General features: G+C 35.3%; 2 protein-coding genes and 1 pseudogene across 2 annotated transcripts in view; all 3 read right to left on the reverse strand.

The window, feature by feature from the left end:
• Window positions 1-24,682, reverse strand: part of PIK3C2G (phosphatidylinositol-4-phosphate 3-kinase catalytic subunit type 2 gamma) — a 425,918-nt gene that overhangs the window by 364,458 nt on the left and 36,778 nt on the right. The gene's annotated exons all lie outside the window — the stretch shown is intronic.
• On the reverse strand, window positions 3,880-9,419 carry LOC119542072 (annotated as a pseudogene).
• LOC119542076 (opsin-3-like) lies at window positions 9,399-10,006 on the reverse strand. Its single transcript, XM_037846575.1, has one exon. It carries the CDS (start codon window positions 9,842-9,844, stop codon window positions 9,431-9,433), a length of 414 nt encoding a protein of 137 aa, XP_037702503.1. The 5' UTR covers window positions 9,845-10,006; the 3' UTR covers window positions 9,399-9,430.

Here is a 24,682-nt window from a genome sequence, read left to right on the forward strand (position 1 = left end):
TCCTCTGTCTAGATGTTCTATCCATTGATGAGAGTGGTGTATTGAAGTCTCCAACTATTATTGTAGAGGTATCTATTTCTCCTTTCAGTGATCGCAGTGTTTGCCTCATGAATTTTGGGGCATTCTGGTTTGGTGCATAAATATTTATGACTGTTATGTTTTCTTGATGAATTGACCCTTTTATTAATATATAGTGTCCTTCTTTGTCTCTTTTAATTGTTTCACTTTTGAAGTCTAACTTGTCTGATATTAATATAGCTACTCCCGCTTTTTTCTGGTTGTTGTTTGCATGAAATATCTTTTTCCAACCTTTCACTTTCAGTCTATGTTTGTCCTTGTGTCTAAAGTGAGTTTCTTGTAGACAGCATATAGATGGGTCCTGTTTTTTAATCCATTCTGCCAGTCTGTGTCTTTTTATTGGGGAGTTTAATCCATTTACATTTAGTGTTATTACTGTAAGGGCAGTACTTTCTACTACCATTTTGTTTTTTGGAATTTATATGTCATATCTTATTTTTTCCTCTCTTTTTACCTTTCCTGATAATCTTCATTTTTGCACTCTTCTCCAACTCTCTGTCTCCTGTCTTTTCCTATCAGCCTGTAGCACTCCCTTTAGTATTTCTTGTAGTGCTGGTCTCTTATTCACAAACTCTCTCAGTGTCTGTTTGTCTGAAAATGTTTTAATCTCTCCCTCATTTTTGAAGGAAAGTTTTGCTGGATATAGAATTCTTGGTTGGCAGTTTTTCTCTTTCAGTATCTTAAATATATCATGCCACTGTCTTCTTGCCTCCATGGTTTCTGCAGAGAAATCTGTACATAGTCTTATTGACTTTCCCTTGTATGTGATGGATCGCTTTTCTCTTGCTGCTTTCAGAATCCTCTCTTTGTCTTTGACATTGGACAATCTGACCAGTAAGTGTCTTGGAGTAGGTCTATTGGGATCTATTCTATTTGGGGTACGTTGTACTTCTTGAATCTCTAATTTTCTGTCTTTTATAAGAGTTGGGAAATTTTCAGTGAATATATCTTCTATTACTCTTTCTGCCCCTTTTCCCTTCTCTTCTCCTTCTGGCATACCCATAACACGTATATTTGTGCGTTTCATGTTGTCACTCAGCTCCCTAAGACCCTGCTCATATTTTTCCATTTTTTTCACCAGCTGTTCTTTTGTGTGTATGAATTCGAATGACCTGTCTTCCAGTTCACTGATCCTTTCTTCTGCCTGTTCAAATCTACTGTTGTGTCCCTCCATTGTGTTTTTCATCTCCTCCATTGTGGCCTTCATTCCCATGAGTTCTGCCATCTGTTTTTTTAAGTTTATGAATTCTTCTTTATGGTCAGCCAGTGTCTTCTTTATATCCTTCAGCTCTTTTGCTATATCTTCCTTCATTTCATCAAATTTATTTAGCATTAGTTGCCTCCACTCCTGTGTCTCAGCTGAGCTATTTGTTTGTTCCTTTGGCTGGTCCATGTTTTCGTGTTTCCTGGTATGGCTTGTTATCTTAAGTTGTCTAGGCATCTGATTCTCTTGATTAGTTTATTTTGGAGCTTGTTTTCTGTCTTTTACCTAGTGGTTTTCTTGTTGGTTGGCTTTGTTCTCTGGCCTCTGTTATTCAGTTCAACTTATTCTAGACCTCTAACTTAGGTTCTATTTAGTTGATCACAATTTTTCCCCTCTTGTTTTTTCTGTTTCTTGCTCTGCCTCTATGTAACCTTTTTGTGAGTGGGTCTCCTTGGATATGGTCGACCCTAGTCAGATTTTCCCAGTCTAGTGAGGCCCAGGTCTCATTGGGAGGGTATGGAGTTTTCCTGAGAATGAGACCCTCCTATGAGGCCTTTAGAATTGGTGCTTTTCCTCTCCTGTCCAGCAGGTGGCGCTGGCCAGCCCGCAGCTCCCCCACCAGTGTAAGGAGGTATGGAGCCTTTAGTTCTCCTGGTGACTCTGAGCCTGTCAGGGGCGTGGCTGACTGAAGCTGGAATCTGAATTCCAGCCCCTGGGGTCTGAATTCCCAGAAGGAGGACTGCCAGTTGAGCTGGGCCTCCCTCCACTCTCCCAATCCTCAGACCTCCAGTTGTCTCTCAGGGACACTATTCCCTTCTCCTCTCTCCCTCTTTGGGGCCTCTCAAGGTAGATTCCTTGGTCAGCCTGAGTTACCAATTAAAGATGGGGCTGGAGGCCTTCAGTAGTGATTACAGAATTCAAAGACACTGTGGGTACTCTTGTCTCCCCTCAAGCCCAGCCTAGTCTCTCAACCTGGGCTTTCCGATAGAAAATAACCACATATATTACTTTTAGATAAAAAAAAAAAAGTAGAAAAGAAATCAAGAAAAAGAAAAAAGGGAAAAAAAAAAGAGTCTCTTTTAAATGTCTTTCCCCAGCCTGGAAGTTTTGTCAGTGTCAGAATAGAGCATTTAAAGATACGCTTTGGGCTATTGTCTGATAATTACTCTCCAACCGCTTCAGTTCCACCCCTGCCAGGGGCTATTGAAATGCAAAGAGATAAGGGATCAGTGAGAAGCCAGAAGGGACAAAATGTAAGGGAAAAAAAAATGGCTTTTTTGGAGTCTGGGAATGGGTGCCCGCTTTTACATGCCCCCACTTCTTGGAGCCCAGCCCTTCTTTAGCACCCCAGCTCCCAAAGTTAGTTAATTAATTTGTTAATTAATTCTGCAGTTGAGGCTGGGTTGAGCCTCCCTTCTTGCCCTCAGCAGATTGCTGTTTTTTGGTTCTTTCCCCCCCCCCTTCCAGGAAGCCGGCAGCAAGACAGTCTGTGAGGTCTGGGTGGGGAGGGGCGCCAGACCCCTGGTTCGGGGAACTTACAATGTTCGCTGCGATCTCAGCTTTTCCTCCAATTCCAAACTTGAGTCCAATGTGTGACTGGTTACTGGAGACCCCGAAAACGCTGTTTCATATAGTTCTTGGGTAACTGCCAGCTGCTCTAGGGGAGAGACGAAATTCTGCTCCTCACCACTCTGCCATCTTGCCCCGCCTCTCATTATTTGCTTTTTATACTGCTGACACTTTCATGAATGGTGCAAAACCAATAAGGGGTATCCTCCCGGCCCCTTAGCTCAAATCAAGTCAGTGGCACCAAACCATTCTAGTAGTCACTGCATTCAGCACTTCTATGCACTTGCAGGAAACATACAAAACAAAACAGTTTCACTTAAAAATGTCCTTGACATAGCATAAAAATTATTCATTTTGTTAAATCTCAGTCCTTGGATACATGCCTCTGTAATTTTCTGTATTTACAAAAGGGAAAGTACACATAAAGCACTTTTGTGTACTGAAATACAGAAACTGTCTTAAGGATAAGCACTTTTATAACTGCTTGAGTGGCAAGATAAAGAAGTCACTTTTCTCATGAAACAATTATTTTACATGAAAGAATGATTGATGGACAAATGATAGTTATTCAGAGTAGGGTATTTGAGAGTCATTTGCTCAAAAATGAATAAGGTGAGCCTGTCACTTTAAAGGAAAACAAAGCAACTTTAATGACTGTTCTGATGGGATCAAAGGTAATATTAAAGAGTGAGATTTTCTGAGATTTTATAAGGAAATCTGTCAATATCTGGAATACCTGCATAAACCAGTGAATAATGCTGTCCAAAAACCAATGCATGATGTTTCAAAATTTTGCATGGGCAAAAGATCATCTATGGTGCAAGATAAATCAATGAATTCTAAGCATCCTAAGGTGAAAATTTCATTGATATGACTTCAGATTCCACGTTGCAACTAACTTTTAAGATTTATTGAGTTTGGGGTAGTATCAAAGAAGACAGAATTATCTGAAGCGGATATTAAAATACTTTTTTATTTTGCAACTCCATATCCATGTAAGGCTATATATTCTTAATGTACTTCAACCAAATCAATTTAGTGCAACAGATTGAATGCAGAAATAGATACGAGTATTCAACTGTTTTCTATTAAGCCAGACATTACAAAGATTTCTAAACATGTAAAAATGCCACACTTCTCAGAGATGTTTTTTATTTTGTAAGTGTAGTTATTTTCCATAAAAATGTTATTTGTGTTTACATGTAATAGGTTTATTTATTTTTAATTAAAATAAGAATGCATATTTCCAAAATTTCTCAGTTTTAATTTCCAACATCATAAAGATTATAGACATAACCAACAAAAGAGTGCTCTTTGGGGTCTTCAACAATTTTTAAGAGTTTAAAGTGTCTTGAGACCAAAATGTTTGTGAATTACTGTTCTAGAACATGCACTGATTCTAATAGGCCCTAATCACTGTGTTTTGTAGAGAAAATTAAGGGTGTTAATTCAGCAAGTCACTTCAACAGAGATAAATTGAAGAAGCCTCTACTGATTACTTCTTTTTTTTTTTTAATTTTATCTTTGCATTATTAGCCTCCGATCCTGAGAACCCCAAGGGGCTGAATAGCTTGGGGCTTTGTAGGTGCAAGGTCTTATCAACTGAGAGCAGGTGCTGGAGGAAGTTTTGCCAAGTATGCAAAGCAGATTAACTCTAAATGGCTAAAAAATGACTTATTTGGGGCTATTTTTAAAACAGTTGCCAGTGTGAGAATATCAGTTTGGTGCCAGGGGCTTTTGTGATGGACTCAGGCTGCTGGGAATAAATAAACAACATCCAGGATCACTACACAGAGGCCATCTTAGGCTCATTTATATAACACACCTTGAAGTAATTCTTTCAGAAAGATAGTTATGGACATTAAATGTTTCTGTCTCTGAAAATCTTCTGGAAGCTTTTATTCAGTCTTTTTATATTTGGTTACTTTTCATTATGTAATTAATATATGAATATATTCCTACTGTACCAATTTTAAGCAATACAGGGAAGGTTAAAGACTTCATTCTCTCCTATTGCAATCCTACTTCCCTGCCCAGCTGTAATCATCATAAATTTGCTCTGTATTCTTCCTTAATTAGATAGATAGATGACTTGCATCTGGTTTTTATACCTTGGTGCAACTTCCTATTTTGCCACCAAAATAAAACTGGATTTCTCAGTTCTTTTAAAATGCTGAACAGTTTCCATAATATGCGTAGGTATTTATTTATTATTTAACCAGCCTTCTGTTGATGGACTTACGAGTTACTTTCAATTTTAGAAAGCTGGAAATCTGTCAGTATTTTTCTAAGTTAGATAACTAGTTGAAATCAGCCTTGAAAAGTTTTAATGTTTTAATTATATGACAGCTAGTCTTAAAAGATGACCTTCCAACTAACCACACCTCACAGCATTTGTCTTTGTGTCTTCTCACCTTCCCTACAATCATGACTTATCCTTTTACTCACTTGTGACCACCAGAAGGTGGTGAAAATGATGTTGTCTGACTTCTGGGGCTAGGTCTAAAGATGTCTTTTAGCTTCTGCCTGGATCTCTTGGAACACTTATGCTGGGGAAAGCCAGCTACCATGTAGGAACTCTGACTGTCCTTGGACCTCCAAACTGTAAGGCAGTCCAATTTAGCACATGGAGAGGTCACATGGAGAGAGACAGAGATGGCTGACCATTTTCCCATTATTTCACCCATCTCAGCTAAGGCGCTAGGCTTAATTCTGAAGACACTATCATGGATATTCAGTCCAGTCAAGCTGATAGGCACCAAGTTAAGAACCATTCAGCTGAACCCAGTCAACCCAGAGAACCATAAGCCATAATATATGGTATGGTGGTTTTAAGCACCATTGAATTCTGGGGTAGTTTGATACAAAATAAAAGGCAACTGAAACAGTTCCTGCTAAAAATCCCAACAAAGTTTATGAAGTGTCCAATTTCCATATTGAATTGGATAATTTTTCTAACATTTTTTGGCTATTTACATTTTATCTGTAAATAATTTTCATATCATTTGTCCACTTTTCTCTTGGTTCATCTTATTCTTATTGCCTTGTAGGAGTATTTAATATTCCAGATATCAATCTGTAATTGGTTAAATAACTACAGATATTCTCTCCTTGTCTATTGCTAAGCATTTAACTTGGTTTCTAGGATCTTTTAATTGAAAACATCCATTTTTTATGTAGTAAAATTCATTAGTCTTTGGTTTTGTGTCTTACAAAGACCTTTGTATCCCAAGGTTATAAACATATTCTGCAATTTTTAACCTATACTTAGGGCATTCTGCTTTTATATTCAGTTCCTCAAACTATTTGGTATGCATTTGTTGAGTAAGGGGTGATTTACAGCTCCAATTTTAGAATTTTTTCCAACATGATGGCATTTTCCCCACGCACTCCTATTTAAACAGGACATCCTTTCATCTCTAACTTACATTTAAAATATGACCAACTTTCATAAATGCCTAGTTTGCTTCTGGACTCTACAATATCCTATTCATTCATACATCTATTCCTGTGTCAGTATCAAATTGTTTCAATTATTTAACTTCTAGCATAATTTGTTTCAATTATTTAAATTCTAGCATAATCTGAAATGAGGAAATGAATGAAAGTAAAACTTCTTCATTTCCAAAAATTATATTACCTATTTCTTTGCAATTTCTCTTCCAGACCAATTTTTCATTACTGCACCAATATTAAGGAGAAAATACTAATATAGGGTTGATTTATGTTTGTTTATGTTATTCAATGGGAAAAGTGGACATTTTTATAATATTCAATTCTGTCTTCAACTAAAAAGTATATTTTGGCATATACTTTAATCATGTTTTATGCCCTTGAATAAAGTGTTAGCTTTTCTTCAGGCCCTTCTTCAATATTCTGTATTAGGCCTATTGCAAGATATTTTATAGATTTTCTTCTATTATAAATAAAATATTTTCCAGAAATTTAATAATGGGTTTGGTGTTAATTTTGCATACTGAATCCTATTGTAAGGTCTAACAGTTTTCTTTTTATTATATTGGATTTTAGAATTGAAAAATTATATTATTTTTAAATAATGACAGTTTTACGTCTTGTTATCTAGTATTTTTTGCCTCATTTGCTTTTCTTTTCTAATTGTGATGTCTAGAATACCTGGCATAGTATTAAGTACCAGTAATGATAGTAGATAGTCTTCTCTTATTCTTGACTTTGTGAAGAACGCTTCAAATAATTAAACATGGTATTTGCTGTGGATTTCAGGTATATACCTTTCTAGTTCTATTTTGTTAATGATTTGTTTTAAAATCATGAATAAGTATCAAATTTTATTAAATAGGTTTTCTGCATCTATTGGGTGTATCATAGTGAGAAGACCATACATTTTTCTCCTCAAATGTGTTAATTTATTAATTACATTGATATATTTTTCTAATGCACAGTTGTCTTTACACTCCTGGGATAAACTCCACTGATACAGTTAATGTGCCATTTTTAAAAGTTTTTTTGTATACATCAAACATTAGATAAGAGTTATAATTTTAATGTTTTGTGCTATCCTTGTTTTAGGTATCAAACTTATGCCTTGCAAAGCATATAATAAACCTTTTAAAATCTGTCCGGGAACAGTTTATATAATTGGGAATTATCTTTCTTGAAGGTTTGGTGCAATTTGATTAAAACTACATTTGCCACTCCTCTACTGCTTATTATGATATTCCCCCTTTTTACATTTTCTTGAGCTGATTTTGTAAATTTATATTTCCTTCAAAAATTGTTCATTTTTTATAAAGTTTACAAATGAAGACCCTTCCTATGTTAAGCATATTTTGTCATATACTTTGGAGCTCTCCAAATACCCATTCAGTAATTCTATCCCCCTATACTATATACCAGCCACCACTCTTTGTTTTAACAGGAAGTTATTTATTAATATCTCTCCTGTCATTTCATGAGAATTTCAATGGGCAGCTGGGTAGATGTATGTTTTAAATCTAACATATTAATCTAGTCCTGAAGTTATGTAATTATCAGAATACTATCAGAATATTTAAATTGGCAGGAAGAGAGGGCTCAGAAACAGAAAAGGAAGCACTGTTCTGATTCAACTCATTCATTTGGTTAATAAGAACACTAGGGCCAACAAAATAAGACTATCTTTTAGGACATCAATATTTGGAACAAATATAACACTTGAAATTTATTCATAGATTAAAGTATTTCTGCTCTAATGTGATATATGTGTTCCTTTCTTCAAGAAGGTGGGATGGCGGTGAGGCATCCTGTAAAATCAAGGACTAAAATTAATAGGGCTTTGGGGAAAAATATGGTTGGGAAATACAGCTCACTGCTAATGCTACTCTCTAACGATCATGTACACACACACACACACACACACACACACATCTTATTGAAATTTCATTAGCATCCTCTTTTCAACCATTGTGAGTTCTTTGCTGTTAAAGACATCTGCTCTGGAACAAGGCACCTGTTCTACTTTTCCTTCCCGAAATGCAAGAATCCTAGTAACATTTTTAAATTCTGCATATTGACTAACATTTGATTTGATTAAAAGATCAATTAGCAATCCTTGAGAATACAGCAGCTTTGAAACCAAATCAATGTTAAACCTTCGGCCTTCTTTAACTATTTGAGAGTAAGTAATCCTATTTCTCTTTAGTTGATCAGTGTTGTCTTCCACTATAGGTTTCCTTTCATCTTTATCTCCATGTACAACTGTGTGAGAAAAAGTTTTATCTCCACAATCATTTTCCTTCTCCAGAGTTTCCTCTACATTATTTACTTCTAGTGAAGTCTCTTCATCACTTTCTGGAGTGTCTTTGGCAGGCATTTCATTGTTAGTATTCCAAGAGTGTCTTTCTTTGGGCAAACATGCAGAATCCAGAGGTTCATGGAGGGTATTAGATGCCACAGAGGAAGGATTTTTCTGCAGAGCACCAATCTCCTCGACATTGTCATCCAAATCCTGACTGGCATAACAAAAAACTTCTATGTGTTGAATGGTTGCATCCTTCTTGTGAAGCGTAACGGCTTCTTCAGTTTCATGGATTAGGTCTCGCCATGCAGCTGTTCTTTCTTCTCCATCATCACTGTTTTCCTAATAGTCCTTCAACCAGGACAGCAATCCTGAAAAGCTGAAACTAGCCCAGTTTCCTCCATAGTAACCTCTTGAATCAACGTGCAGAACTCTCTGACCACTCCTTGAACATGCAGCTTCAAGGATGAATTCAGGCAAACCTGTCCCTAGTATAACCACATCAAACTCTGTGGGGAGATTGTTCGCCATCCTGGGAGGTAAAGCACCTGGTGACAACTGCCAATGAAGGAAACGTTTATGAATCCAGGCTGAGGGCTAAGCTGAGGTGCAAGCATGTCAAAATAAAATCTCTCCTTGTGATGATTCAGTGTATCGCAGAAGCAGAGGTTGCAGGTCCTAGCTGTTTAACTATTACTCTTTTTTTTTGTACTTTTTCTTATAGGTCAGTAGCATAAAAACATGACAAAGTACATCTAATCACATTTGAGAATACCAAACTGACGTGCGGTTTTCATTTCTGCATTTCATCTGAGCAGTAAATGTCAAAATGCATCACATATGCATTTGTGACTAGAACTCTTCTCGAAGAGGCTGCTGCTGAACCCGTCCCACACGCAGCCTACGGTGTCCCAGGCCCAGCCATTCCTCAGGCAGGATATGAAGGTAAAGGTGACTCCGAAGAGGGACACCAGAAGGTCGCTGAAGCTGATGCTGACCAGGAAGAGGTGGGTGGGAGTGCGGAGCCGCTGGAACCTGTAGTACAGGATGAGCACGAGCACGTTGTTGCCAGCACCCAGCAGTCCGATGGAGCCGATCAGGCCCGCTAGGCGCTCGTAGGTGCCGGGGCTGAAGAGGGGCGCGGGGCTGAGCGTCCCCGTCGGCCCCGGTCCCTCGGCGCCTGCGCCCCCGCCGCCCTCCCAGTAGTCTCTGCCGCCGCTCCGGTTTCCGGAGCACATTGCGCGGCGCCGGCGCGGTAGGCGGGCGGCGGCGCTCAGCGCTCACCACGGCCCACGGCGTGCTCCGCCCTGGGTGGGGCTCCAGCTCCCGCGCGGGCTGGAGCCATCCTACGCCGCCAAGACCGCGAGGCGTCGCGCGAACGGCCTCAGCAGCCCTTTCCGCCAGGCGCGTTCTCATCACAAGTCTTACTGGAAACATTACCACCGTTTAAAAGACACATTCAGTCCCCAAAATTTAAATAAATATTATAGCAAGTAAAAGACTTCACCCTTCTTTTTTTTACAGCATCTTTAGCTTTGTGGGGGAGGGGTAAAAGAAAGGATTGATACTGCTGAATATAGAGACAAGTACAAAATATACAAAAACAAAAACAAACAAAAAAACCATGGGGAACTCTGCAAGAAGCATTTCAAAGTCAGAACCTGTGATCAAGCGGAGTGAAAAAAAAAAGAATGTTGTGTGAATGGTCACTGTGTACAACATTGTCACCCTCAGCAGCTTCCTGCCTACTTCAGACACTGTTACTTGGTGGAACAAAATATTAACATGCCAGAAAAAAATTACATGAACCAATCAAATCCTGTGAACAAGCTAATCTATGTTACGTAGATGAGTTATATTGCAGAAGAGTTATTTGGTACAACAGTTTTGTACATATTATGTTTCAGTTACTAAACTGTCTTTTTATTTGGGTTAGCAATAACGAAAGCTGTTATTATGGTATAATTGTCAGCTAAGATTATATTTCTACTGTTATTTAAAGGACTATAGAGCCTCCAATAACCATCAAACTTTCTAAGAGTGGTGCACTACTCTTTAACACATTGCCATAATCATTTTCGGCAAGACCATCGTTTTTATCAATTTGTCTTTGATGATTTAGAACTACACTGTTCAACAGACACATGTGACTACTGAGAACTTGAAATGTGCCTTGTCAAAATTAAGGTGCATTGTGGTTGTAAAATACACTGGATTTTGCAGACTCAGCACCAAAAGAATGTAAAACATTTCAGTTTTTTTTACATTTTGACTATGAATTGAAATGATAATATTTTGATCATATTGGATTAAGGAAAATTTATTATTAAAATGTATTTCCACCTGTTTCCTTTTATATTTTTTAAAGTGGCTACTAGAAAATTTAAAAATACTATGTGGTCCACATTATACTTTTCCTGGACAATGTGGTCTTGAGAAAATGAAAAAGAAGAGAGAAAAAGAAAATAAAGCATTAAAGACTAGGAATAAGGGTGGTATGTAAAACTTAATGAGTAAATAGAATGAGGAAAAATAAATTTGCATTTGAGGACACTACATATCAGAAATCATAGGAAGAAAGTACACCACAGTGAGAGAAAGCAAGTGAATGACAGGGCAACTAAGATGCATGATGTGCAGAGAAGGGTTTGAGCAGTAGGAGAAGAGGCCACAGTAGGTGTTTTAGTTTGCTAATGCTGCGGAATGCAAAACACCAGAGATGGATAGGCTTTTATAAAAACAGGGGTTTATTTTGCTACACAGTTACAGTCTTAAGGCCATAAAGTGTCCAAGGTAACACATCAGTAATCAGGTACCTTCACTGGAGGATGGCAAATGGCGTCTGGGAAACCTCTGTTAGCTGGGAAGGCACGTGGCTGGCGTCTGCTCCAAAGTTGTGGTTTCAAAATGGCTTTCTCCCGGGATGTTCCTCTCTAGCAAGCTTGCTCCTCTTAAAAACGTCACTCATAGCTGCACTCCCTTCAGTCTCTTTGAGTCAGCACATTTATATGGCTCCACTGATCAAGGCCCACCCCAAATGGGCGGGGCCACACCTCCATGGAAATATCCCATCAGTTATCATCTACAGTTGGGTGGGGCGTATCTCCGAATCCAAACATTCCAACTTAATCCCCACTATTATATCTGCCCCACAAGATTGCATCAAAGAATATGGCTTTTTCTGGGGGACATAATACATTCAAACTGGCACAGTAGGTATTACTACAGTATAATGTGAACACTGGAATTATCTCTCTCAGATTGTAACATGTTATTCTCAAGCAAGTAACATGTCAAATGTGGGTGCTTCATATGGATGATTTAGTAATTACGTATAAAACTTCAACTGTTAAATGAACTGAATTCCATGATATAACCTTCATACATACTGGTAAATCAAAGTTTCTGTACCTTTACTTTATTTATTCTGTCAACAAATAGTCAGTTCCACCTATATGCTAGTTACTATCTAAGGAACTGTTTTGAGTTTACCTGTCATTTAAGATGAACACCAAAAGGCTGAATCCTTGCCATAATTACCCATTTCCTATTCATAAATAGCTCATGTTATTTTACAGTGTGCCTATGACAATACTTTTATGTAAAAAGAGATTAATGACCAGAACACCAAAGAATTATGTGCAAATACTTAAGATTTTTTATGGGCAAAAAGAGACATCTTAAAAAAAACAACCTATAAATTTCCCATTGCTCTAGGCACTCCTTGTAAACCCACATTTATGAGTATTACTCTTTCATCTGAATAAATACATTCCTTGTTTTGTAGAACAAGGTATAAGTGATCTTCATTCTTATGTGTAAGAAGTAATCAGAAAGGTGTCTTATGAATTATTAAGGTCATATATAGAAAATAATTCAACTTGATTTTATATATAGGAAAGCTAGGAGGATTGTTGACAACTCGTGAATATATTTCTTTAAGAAAACTCAGTAATCATTAAGCTGAGATTTTAAAATTTAGGATGGTTAAGTAAGAAATGTAAGGTAAACATAACAAGGTATTAAAATATTAGTAAGGGTATCATATTCTACAGAGAGCGCTCAAATAATGTGCATGCACAAACATTCATTTGGCTTTTGCCACTTAAAAATTCCTATGATCTTACAACTACCATGTCTTTAATTCTAGAGAACTGCTTTTTGTAACTATAAAACGGTTCTGGATTTTTAGCTCAAAATGGTATTTGGAGCTGACTTAGCAACAGATAAAGATCAATAATATGTTGTTTCTCTCAGCAAGTGCTCCTCAAATTTATTATTTTCCTTTCAGGGAATCCAAGAATAGAAAAAATTTAATTTCATGACCTAGAGGGATGAGAACAAGTTAAATTCTAAAACTAAGGCTTACAGTGGTTAGTAGAGGAAGGTCATGCTTTTGAACAAAGACCCTCTATGGGACATAGATACCAATGGCTTCTACTCAATGGAGAACTAGACCTAAGAGATCTAAAGCTTTCCATCTAAGCACTTCGTTTATGCATAACACTTCCTCCAGCATAATCCCTCATCACTTGAACATGGCTGTATTCCTTTACACATATAGTACATATTCTCTGTTTTTAATACAAAAATAAAATGAAATTGAATGTACTGCAAGGAAGTTTTTACCTAGATAAAATATTTTATAACAACTCCCAAATTTGTAATGTCTTCTCTATTAAGCTCTGCAGTCACAAAGAACAAGTAATAGCACAGCAATCTATATAAATGAAGTTACCTGAGACAGAGAGTCAATATGGAGGAAAAATAACAGTGAAGCTGGAACTTTGCAAAAAATATGGACTGAGCTCCAGAGAGGTTGATCTTTCTGGAGTGTAGTGTCCAAACTTGTAAGAAAGTCACCATTCCAGAAGATCAAAATTTCATCCATCTCAATGTTTCATTATTTTTTTAATAAACTTCCAGAGGGGAAACATTAAATGAGGCTTTGATAATACAAAACTTCAAGAACTAAGATTAAATCATCACATTTAAGCCTTATTAAGGTGTTACTGACTAATTTGAAATAATACGCAATTGACAAATTCTCAAGTTGATCTCTTCATTTTCTTTAATAAAAACAGGGCACTAGGTTTTTTAAATCTCAATTAATTCAAATTTTTAGGTAGATTTAATAATTAGCTTTTAAAAACAAATGACACTTGAGCAATAAAAATAATCTGATAGCTGCATATTGTCTATTATAGTTCCAGATATGGTTAAATTAAATTATGTACCTACATTCAGTTCTGGCTTGCTTCCTCTTGGAAAAATCATGTAACAGCTTTGTGATTCTTTTTATCATGTCTGTTGTTAATGATGCTTGCACAATTCACCTCTTTAGAAAACTTGGAGCTGAAATATGCCATAATTCTTACCTTTAGCTTTTCATAATAAACAACCTTCATTCAGTACAGGTTCTTTGGAGAACTGCTCTCAAATGATGATATAAACAGAGTATCCATATATTATGATATGTGTTCTACCACAGAGTTATGGGATTAAATGCAAATTTGTATGGTGTGATATATTTAAGTTAGCCACTTATTAAAGACAGAAAACAAAATTAATTCTAAAATGTTAGGGAACACATTTTGAAAAAGATCTAAAAACTAAATTAAAATTACCCACAATAATTTTAATGAATGTTTTATTAACAGAACTCATTCTTATTATCATGTAAGAGCTTTCAAAGTTCCTTCCTATGCTCCCACATGGTTCTGTGATTCTGTAAGTGGAAAAGCAAATTTATGCAAAAGAGAAACACATAATCTATTTCATTGCTGAAAGTAAGTCTAAAAAGGTATGACATTGGAATCCTCTGACTGTTTTGAGTATGCTGAAAATAATCAATTTGTTCAAGTTTTCTTAAATGAAATCCTTAATTAGACTGAGGAGAAAAGAAGACTCAATTTTTTTCCAGGAAGACATACAACCCTGTTTCTACTGTAAATGAATATAATCTATTAACTTCAAACAGTATATAACTTAATCTTTTCTGATAATTAATAGTTTGAATTTATTTTGGGTAAAAGTCAATTCCAATTTATAATCAAATGTTTAAACTATAAATTAATAATTACATACTGTCATGAAATAGCTAAATTTTTTCTTTAAGTAGAGGTTTTTTAAGGATTATTCTAAAATGCTAATTAAAGGGACATAATATCTGGAGAGGACTTTCTCATGCCAACAAAAGTCTTTCAACATGCACCTTCGTAGAATCTCTCTCCTTGCCTAAGGAAGGTTAGGAGCAAGAAAGAGGACTCCAAGTAGATAGCCAGATCAGTCTACTCAATTCTGATAGTGAATAAAGAGACTGACACTGCTTTGCTTTTCTAAATTTAAAAATATTTATGACTATTTCAAAGTAAACTACTTTTTAATTACTGCATGATTATTTTTCTCCATTTTTTTCCAGCATGCTATGCACTAGCATTCCTTTATAACTGGCAATTAAGTAATAAAGGGAAGTTTTGTTTTGGTTAAATCAAGGATATAGAATCTGGCAATAGCTGTAAGCAATGGACCCAAACAGAATTTTCAAGAAAGACTATTCCGTTTCTCCTTAGGAGACACTTGTGGTTTGCTACCAGCAAATACAGTCAGGATTTACTCAACAAATGATTTTAAATGCAGGACATTTTAATGTTTAACACAGCAGCTGATAAAGATAACTGGTTTTAAACTGAATTAGAAAGTAAGATTTATAGCAAAATTTTTAAGAGAAGAAATTGCTCAAATCACAGAGGTTAGGAGAAAGAAACCTGCACTCTTTGTAGACATTGGGCTAGGGAAAGGGGGCAGAATTGTGAAGTATCATTACATTCATATATTATAAAGATATTGAAGAAGAAAAAAACTCATGTGAGATGGTTACAATTCTGGGTGAAGGCACAACCACTGCTATTCCCAGGAATGAAGGTGATGCAGAAACACTCTAGGAAACAGCCTTTCTATTCTCCACATCTTTTTAACTGTGCTGCACCCAATGAGAAAGAAAGGTTGTGGGTCTTGTCCTCAACCTGCTACTGGATAAGTACAGAGGAATCCTTTTGCTGGGAAGATAATGGAAAATGGGCTTGCTGAGGACACCATTCCCACACAGTAATACAATTTGGGGGCTAGAGAACACTGAACATGACAAAAGATGTTCATGCTTTGAATGAACACAATTGTTCTGATTCTTCTATTAGTTCTATACTCTAATTCATTCTGACTCTAATTTTCTGGTTCACTATTCCATACTTCATATTGCTGACAGTTTTGTATTAAGCTACTATGTATGTTAAAATTGATAACGTTTCTTCTGTTCTAACTCTTTACTCTGTTTATAATATATTTTATTATTTAAAATCTTGTTTTAAAAGCAGTTTCTGAAGAGAATACTGAGAGTTAATGAAAAGTATTTGATATAATTGAAGCACCTGGACTGTATAGTATGATATCCAGGTGGAATCGGTCAAGATCCCTCTCATTCTTTAAAAGAGTTATAGAGATATTACAGTGAGTGCTTGGTATTCATAAACATTTAACACGGAGAGGGAAAGCAACAGCAAGAGTGCCAGAGAAAGTGAGATGTAAGAGGGGGATGGGGAGAATAAGCAAGTCATAAAATATTTTAATTGAGAGAAAAAGTTTGTTACACTAAATAAGGATGCATGGTAAATGAGTTGCAAGAATAATATAACTGAATTATGAAAAAGAATATTTTGGTTTGCTGGGAAAGTTATCTTTTTTAATTTTACAAATTGCTTTGCAGATCAGACTCAACTTCTATACAATGTACTACTGTTCTGAAAAAGAGTGTAATTTTCTTTTCTTTATGGGAGTATAGATTCCTAGGCCATTAATATCTCTGGCCTTTAATATCTTGCTATTTGAAATGTAGAGCCAGCAGTATAGACATGACTCAGGAACTTCTTAGAAATGCAGAGTCCCAGGCCCTACCCCAGATCAACTGAATCAGAATCTCTAGCTTATGAAGGAAGTTCCTCAGGTGATTTTATACACATTAAAGTTTAAGCGCACTGCTCTAACATAAATATAAATGTAAATATACGTGTAACTATATGCATACAAATACATACATAGTTATATTTGTTTACATTTCCCACATTTACAGAATTTTATGTATTACTTTACTACCACTGGTAAAGATATGAAAGTTTATTAAAATAACAAAACATAATTTAAGGAGGAAACAAAAAATAGAGAATCACACATTTGTCACTGGCAAAACTGTGAAACAAAGTCCCCTGGACATTGACATTTTAATTGTGATGGCAGAGGGTTTCAAATACATCTTCAAAACTTGTTTCATTAAGTAGTTACTTATTGTGACTATTTCAACAGACAGACTATCTGGAAGAAACCAAAGTCAATGAGAAAGTTCAAAAACAGCAACTAAATATTATTTTGTCTTTATTTTCTTAGAACAGATTAAGAAACACAGTTCTAATAACATAAAGAGAGCTTAAAAATGAAAATTATTCTAGTGCATTCTACAAAAGTAAATAGTGATTTGGGGGAAAATTCTTCACTTCTAAAAAGTACATGATATTTTGAATTTATTTAGATCTATGCTTTATAAGAGCTTAAAGCAATCCATACATCATGAAAAGACTTGTGGAGGTTTCATGAAAATTTTATGTTGGGAATTAAAGATGACTACAAGATAATCCTAGCAGCACATTTTTAAAGTAGAAAAAATATATTAAAAATTCAAACTTTAAAAGACATTGAAGTCAAAGGAGTTTAATGCACCAACAGTGATAGAGAGTAGTGCCACCAATAGTGTACAGGCTTTGTTTTAATATTATTTATGTGCTTATTTGAAACAGTCTCAAAATCCCTAAAGGAAAATTAATTTTTGTCTGGCCAGAAATTCAGAAATGTCATTTAAAGGCCATGTTCAGTGATTATGATTTACCTCTAGCTAAATCATAACAAAGCATTTCCTGATTAAAGATTAGTTTTTAAAATTTTAATTATATCAAAAATGAGTTTCTGTAAGTTATGTTTTTCTCTTCCTTATCTTTAACCTAAATGCTATATGTTGAATAATAAACCCATGTTTACTATACAAATACATGGCTCTTATGTCTAATAAACATTATCCTTAAAATTTTTTGTTTTCAAGTGGCCCTTCATCCTGTAGGAGGCTTTGTTGCAGAATGGAGAAACTACGGGCTTTGGAGATGTATAAATCATATTATCCAGAATCTACCACTTCCATATTTTATGACTGTCAGCAAACCACAAAATTTCTCTCAGCCTCAATATTCCCACCTGTAAAATGGGAACAATCATGCTTTTCTTCCTCAAGAACGAATGGCATTCGGAGAACCTAAGATGGCAGCTAGGTGAGACAGGGCAAAAAAAACACCTCGGTTAAAAATACTAGATAAAAGCCAGAAAGTGACCCAGAACACCAGTTCCAGCGATGCACCAGCCAGACAAGGTCTGCTAAATACACAAGGAGCATGCATTTGGTGAAACTGGGAGTCTGCATTTTGAAATGACAGGCTGGGAATGCCCTTGCACGGCCCGGTGGCCAAGGGCTTCCCTGGTAGCCGGCACACATTTGTGACGTGGCACAGCCTTCACTCAGCAGAGGTCCTGGAAGAGCACAGCAGGGATAGGGGACCTGCTCAGAAAACCCAGAGTCCCTACACCACTACCAAGGACTTGTGGGTCAGCGGCAGAGACAATCTGTGGCAAGGCTGAAATGAAGGCTTAGACTCGTGTAACAGCCTTAAATCTCCAGGAACACCTGGGAGGTTTGATTATTAAAGCTGTGCTGCCTCCCTAACCACCCAGACACATGCCCCACATTCAAGGCGGACAGCACCAACAAAACACCCAAACTTAGTGCATCAACTGAATCCCACAAGAATCAGATCCCCACACACCACAAAGAAAAAGTTGGGGAGAACTGACTTGAGGGGAATAGGTGACTCACGGACACCGTCTGCTGGCTAGTTAGAGAAAGTTTAGAGATTGGTATTTTTTATATCCAGAAAGAACCATATTAAGTAAAGCAAATGCCTAGAGGCCAAAAACAACAGAAAATCTTAAAGCATATGATAAAACCAGATGATATGGAGAACCCAAACCCAAACACCCAAATCAAAAGATCAGAAGAGACAGTACTTGGCACAATTAATCAAAGACATGAAATCACACAATGAGAGCATGGAACAAGACATAAAGGACATGAAGAAGAGCATGGCACAAGATATAAAGGACATAAAGAAGACCCTAGAAGAGCATAAAGAAGAAATTTCAAGAGTAAATAAAAAAAATAGAAGATCTTATGGAAATAAAAGAAACTGTTGGCCAAATTAAAAAGACTCTGGATACTCATAATACAAGATTAGAGGAAGTTGAACAATGACTCAGCATCCTCGACAACCACAGAACGGAATACAAAAGAACAAAAGAAAGAATGGGGAAAAATTGAAAAAATCGAAATGGATCTCAGGGATACAATAGATAAAATAAAAAGTCCAAACTTAAGACTCATTGGTGTCCCGAAGGGGAAGAGAAGGATAAAGGTCTAGAAAGAGTATTCAAAGAAATTGTTGGGGAAAACTTCCCCAACCTTCTCAACATAAATACACAAAGCATAAATGCCCAGCGAACTCCAAATAGAATAAATCCAAAGAAACTCACTCCAAGATACATTCTGATCAGACTGTCAAATACTGAAGAGAACGAGCAAGTTCTGAAAGCAGCAAGAGAAAAGCAATTCACCACATACAAAGGAAACAACATAAGACTAAGTAGCGACTACTCAGCAGCTACCATGGAGGTGAGAAAGCAGTGGCATGACATATTTAAAATTCTGAGAGAGAAAAATTGCCAACCAAGAATACTTTATCCAGCAAAACTCTCCTTCAAATTTGAGGGAGAGCTTAAATTTTTCACAAACAAATGCTGAGAGATCTTGCTAATAAAAGACCTTGCCCTACTTCAGATAGGCAATGACAATTAAATGCCAAGGATGATCCTGGATGGGATCTGAGGATGGAGGAGAGGAGACTCAAAGGGATACAATGAGGACATAAGAAAAAAAAAGGGAAATATAGAATATAAGCTTTATATCAATGTTGCATTTCTTGAACTTCTTAGCTGCGCTTAATGGGATTGCACAAAAGGATGTTCTTGTTCATGGGAATTGTATATGTGAATTACACTGTTTATTCAAGAAGGTGTGCAGCTTGCTCTCATATGTTCAGAAGACAGAGCAATAGATGATGGATGATAGGAAGGGAGGGAAAGAAAGAAATGGTGGTGTGACAGGTATTAAAGTTGGTGGATTGGGGTATCGGGGGAGGGGGGTCAGGGTATGCTGGAGTTCTGTGTATGGGTTTTGTATTGTTTTTGCAACTGTTCCTGTAAGTTTGAATTTATTTCAAAATAAAATTAAAAAAAAAAAAGAATGAATGGCATTGCATATGAAAAATTAAGCCCATAGAGGCCTTTAATATGTGAACTAGATTTGATTATTATTATTTTTTCCTATCTCTCTGCCATTTCCTTAAGCTCTCCTGCTTTCATCAGAAGTCCAGTTTTCCAAAAGTACAATTAATTTTCTAGTTATTAAAAAATATACATTTGTATTCATGTTCATTTGTGTTTCTATTTATTCACTTTCCATTCTTCTTCGCTCATTGCAATCTTGCTTTTTTTTCCTCTATCAGTTTACTACAATTACTTTTCCTTGGGTCACCAAATAGCCTCCTAATTGATAAATTTAATGGTGACTTTTCAATCCTCATCTAAGATCACTTATTTACTGCATTTGATGTTATGGTCACTCAGTATTTGAAACCTTCTGTTTCCTTATTATGAAAGATACATTTATCCAAGGTGTCCTACATTTTTAATTGCTGTTTCTTAACCTCCCTTTCCTGCTCCTCCTCCTCCTTCTAATCTTTAAATGATGGTGTTTTCAGGATTCTTTATTTTTTCTTTCCCTATGTGATCTTACCTATTTCTAAGGGTTTCATTTCCTCTTAAAACTACTGATTCCCCAATCTCTACCAGTTTTCGTAATATCTGATCTCCTCTCTTTCTCACTTTCTCTCTCTCTCTCTCTCTCACAGGCTCCTAGGCACTCAAGTACTCAACATGTCTCAAACTGGCTTATTTTGCCACCCCACCCCCCACCAAAATTTCTGTTTCTTTGAGATCTGTATCACTTTTATTGACCTCAACATCAAAAGTCATCATCTTCTAACTCTCCCTCCCATGCAATCCCACATATTTAGTCACCAAATTCTGTTAATTCCAACACTTTAAAAGATACTAAATTACTATTTAGCCCACTGCTGCTAATTCAGGTCAGACCCTGTCAATTTTTTACATTCATTAATCATCTAACTCTACTCTCTGTCTCTAAGCAGAGATTTTTATTCACACTAAGATTTAGATTCTTTTCCAAAAGAGATAATTTGTTTTCTTAATTTCCTGAAAATATGTTTATTGCAGAAATTTTATAAATAATAAAGATATGAATAAATGTGACCCGTATCAAAGCTCTTTATCGAGGTATAAACTACTCTAACATTTTAGCATACAGGATTTCACTTTTTTTCCAAATGGAAATATATGCATTTTAACAAAAATTAAAATACAGACATACCTTGGAGATACTGTGGGTTTGGTTACAGATCATCTCAATAAAGCAAATACCACAATAAAGCAAGTCAGAAATTTTTTTTGATTTCCCAGTGCATATAAAAGTTATGTTCACACTATACTATAGTTTATTAAGTGTGCAATAGTATTATTCTAAAAAAAAAATAATGTGCATACCTTAATTAAAATGTTACACAGAGACACAGTGAGAACATGCTGTTGGAAAACTATTGCCAATATATTTGCTTGACACAGGGCTGCTACAAACCTTCAGTTTGTAAAAAATGCACTATTTGCAAAGCACAGTAAAGCAACGTGCAGTAAAATGAGGTATGACTATACTGATATGTGGTTTGAAAATACATCTTTTCACTCTTAAAACTATGATGCATGTTTTGAAATCAAGAGATCCTATATTATTTTAAATAATTTATAAAATCTATGCCATATTTTAATTAAATTATGTTCCTTAATCTATTTACCACTATTTTGGGCTATTATTGGGTGTTTGGTTTTTTATTCCTTTATAACTATATAAGAAATCATGCTATAGAGAATATCTTTATATCTAAATCTTTTTATGCGGTTATGATGTTTTCCTTAGAAATATTTGTAGAAGCAATATTGTCAAAACAGAACATGGACATTATAAAAGTGTTTGTTACATTTTGACAAACTTACTTTCAGCTAGTAATATTTCAATTCATACTCGCAGCAGCTGTTTGGAGAGTGTCCATTTTTCCACTGAATTTCATCATTAATATTTTGACAATTCAATAAGCAAAAATGGCATCTCATTGTTTTAATTACATTTTTATTATTAATTAGGTTAAATTCCTCAAATATTTTTGTCCCTTTGAAGTGCTATCCACATTCTTAGCCTGCTTTTCTGTTGATAATTGCTTTAAAAAGTGAAATTTTACATATATCCTGTCTATTTTAAGGCCTATTAATATTTTATCACATATTACATATTTCTTTCCTCAGTATTTATCCTTTACAGGCTAGTTGGTTATTGAGTTTTCTATGAACCATCTCCTGATTTTTTTGCTTTTACTTGTGTTAAAATACACATAACACAAAATTTACCATATGAACTATTTTAAAGTACACAATTCAGGATCATGAAGCGCATTCACAAGGTTGTGCAGTCACCACCCCTCTCTAATTCCAACTTTCATCACCCCAAATAGTAACTCTGTGCCTTTTAAGCAGTCATTCCCCATAACCCAGTCATCCCAGTCCCTGACAATCAACAACATGCTTTCTATGTCTCTGGATTTGCCTATTTTGGAGATTTCATATAAATAGAATCAATCAATATGTGGCCTTTTGTGATTGGCTTCTTTCATTTACCATGTTTTCAAGTTTCATCCATCTTGTAAGACGTGCCTTGCTACTTTTTATGGCTGAAAAATGTTCCATTATATAAACACACCACATTTTGTTTATACATTCACTTGATGGACATTTAGGTTTTTTTCTACCCTTTGTCTACTCTGAATAATGCTGCTATGAACATTTATGTACATGTTTTTATTTGAACACCTGTTTTCAATTCTTCGGGGTATATACTAGGAGTGGAATAGCTGGTAATATGGTAATTCCATGTTTAACTTGTTGAGGACTTTTCTTAATTTTTTACATTAATCCCTCTTTCCTCTGTGATCTAAACACAGCTGATAAACACTAATACTGTCTTTACCATAGTGCATTATAATAATAGATTACTTGACTATATGGATTCATTGGGCAAGGAAGAGAGCAGTGATTATATATAAATTATCTATGTATTTTCAGTGTCTAACCACATCCTTGAGCATACAAAGTGCTCAATAGGTTTTGAATTGGACTATTAGGGTTTCTACACTCCTACTCTTGCAAACACCTTCAAACCTGCGTAAGTTTTTCACCCTATACTTCAGCATGAAGAACTCTTGGCCATTTCCTGTATTCTGTCTCAAGTACTTTTATAGTACTGTTTTGTTGAAGAGTCAGAGCTATGGAGGCAATCAAACCTAGGTTTGAATTCAGGCTTCATTCTATTAGCTTTGTAGTGTGTGATCTTGAATATAACCTCAGATTTCTCATTGGTAAATAGGGATTATTTTATTATCTACCTCATGGAAATGTTATAAACTTAGATGTCTACCCAATATGAGGTAAGTAAAAATTAGCACTTAATAAATGGTGATTATTATTATCATTGCAACCTAAGCTAGTTTAATACTCCAGATGAAGTATAGTAATATAACTTAGACTCTAAATTATTATATAGTACATTATTGTTACCTGTTTCTTGTATCCCTTCTATAAAAAATTATGAATAGATTTCCAAGTCTTTAACAACACATTTTATTTATTTATTTTTTATCATTTTATTGAGATATATTCACATACCACGCAGTCATACAAAACAAATTTTACTTTCTATTGTTTACAGTACCATTACATAGTTGTACATTCATCACCTAAATCAATCCCTGACACCTTCATTAGCACACACACAAAAATAACAAGAATAATAATTAGATAACAACACATTTTAAAACAAATAAACTAAAAAATCTGATGATTAGTATATATTCCTTTAGATATTAGAAAGAACAGCAATGAATATTCTGCTTATTAAAATGGATCATATCAACACATGTAAGCTATTACTCTTAAATAGAACACAAAGCCATGAAATATATATATATATATATCCTTCAATTTCCCATAGGGAATAAGTGGCTTTATTTCACATATACTAACACTTGGCAAGTTTCTTATTTTAATAAAACCCAGTTAAATGATTTTTAAATAGAAATAAATGGCAATGAAAGCATTTTAGAACTCAATTATGTTCTACTTAATGGAAATCATATTAATCAGAAAAAAAAATAAAACAATCTGTGTAACATTTTTAGCAGTCAATAATTAAGCTATCTAATTATGGAAGAGTTATTTATTTGTAACAGCACTTAAATCAAGGTCCATTATGAACTTTCTTCATATTAGAATTTTCCAAATTTCTATCTCTTCAACACAACTGTTTTCTGGATGATATTTCCTAGTACTAAAACTAAATGTAAATATTTGATAGTGTTTCTCATACATTGGATCTAGTGTTTTGGCATCAAAGTCCACATGCACATTTGAAGACTTGCATCGAAAGATGAGTTTTAATGAGAAGTCGCTATAAGATTACATCTATTAAAGTATTTTTCCTCATTGGATATACTGTCAAACTGTATGTTGGGAATAGGTAGCAGCCTAGACATTCTGTGCATTAATGGGTTCGAATAGACAAGAACAAAAGGGGAATATTTGTAGGTTTATATAACAAAACATCTGAAATTTCATATAAATATTATGATGTTATTATAACTTAGAACACAAAAAGGAAAAAAAATCAGTCTTAAAAGTCACTCACAGTTAACACT

This window comes from Choloepus didactylus, chromosome 8 (assembly GCF_015220235.1).
Source record: "Choloepus didactylus isolate mChoDid1 chromosome 8, mChoDid1.pri, whole genome shotgun sequence".
NCBI classification, from domain to species: Eukaryota; Metazoa; Chordata; class Mammalia; order Pilosa; family Megalonychidae; genus Choloepus; species Choloepus didactylus.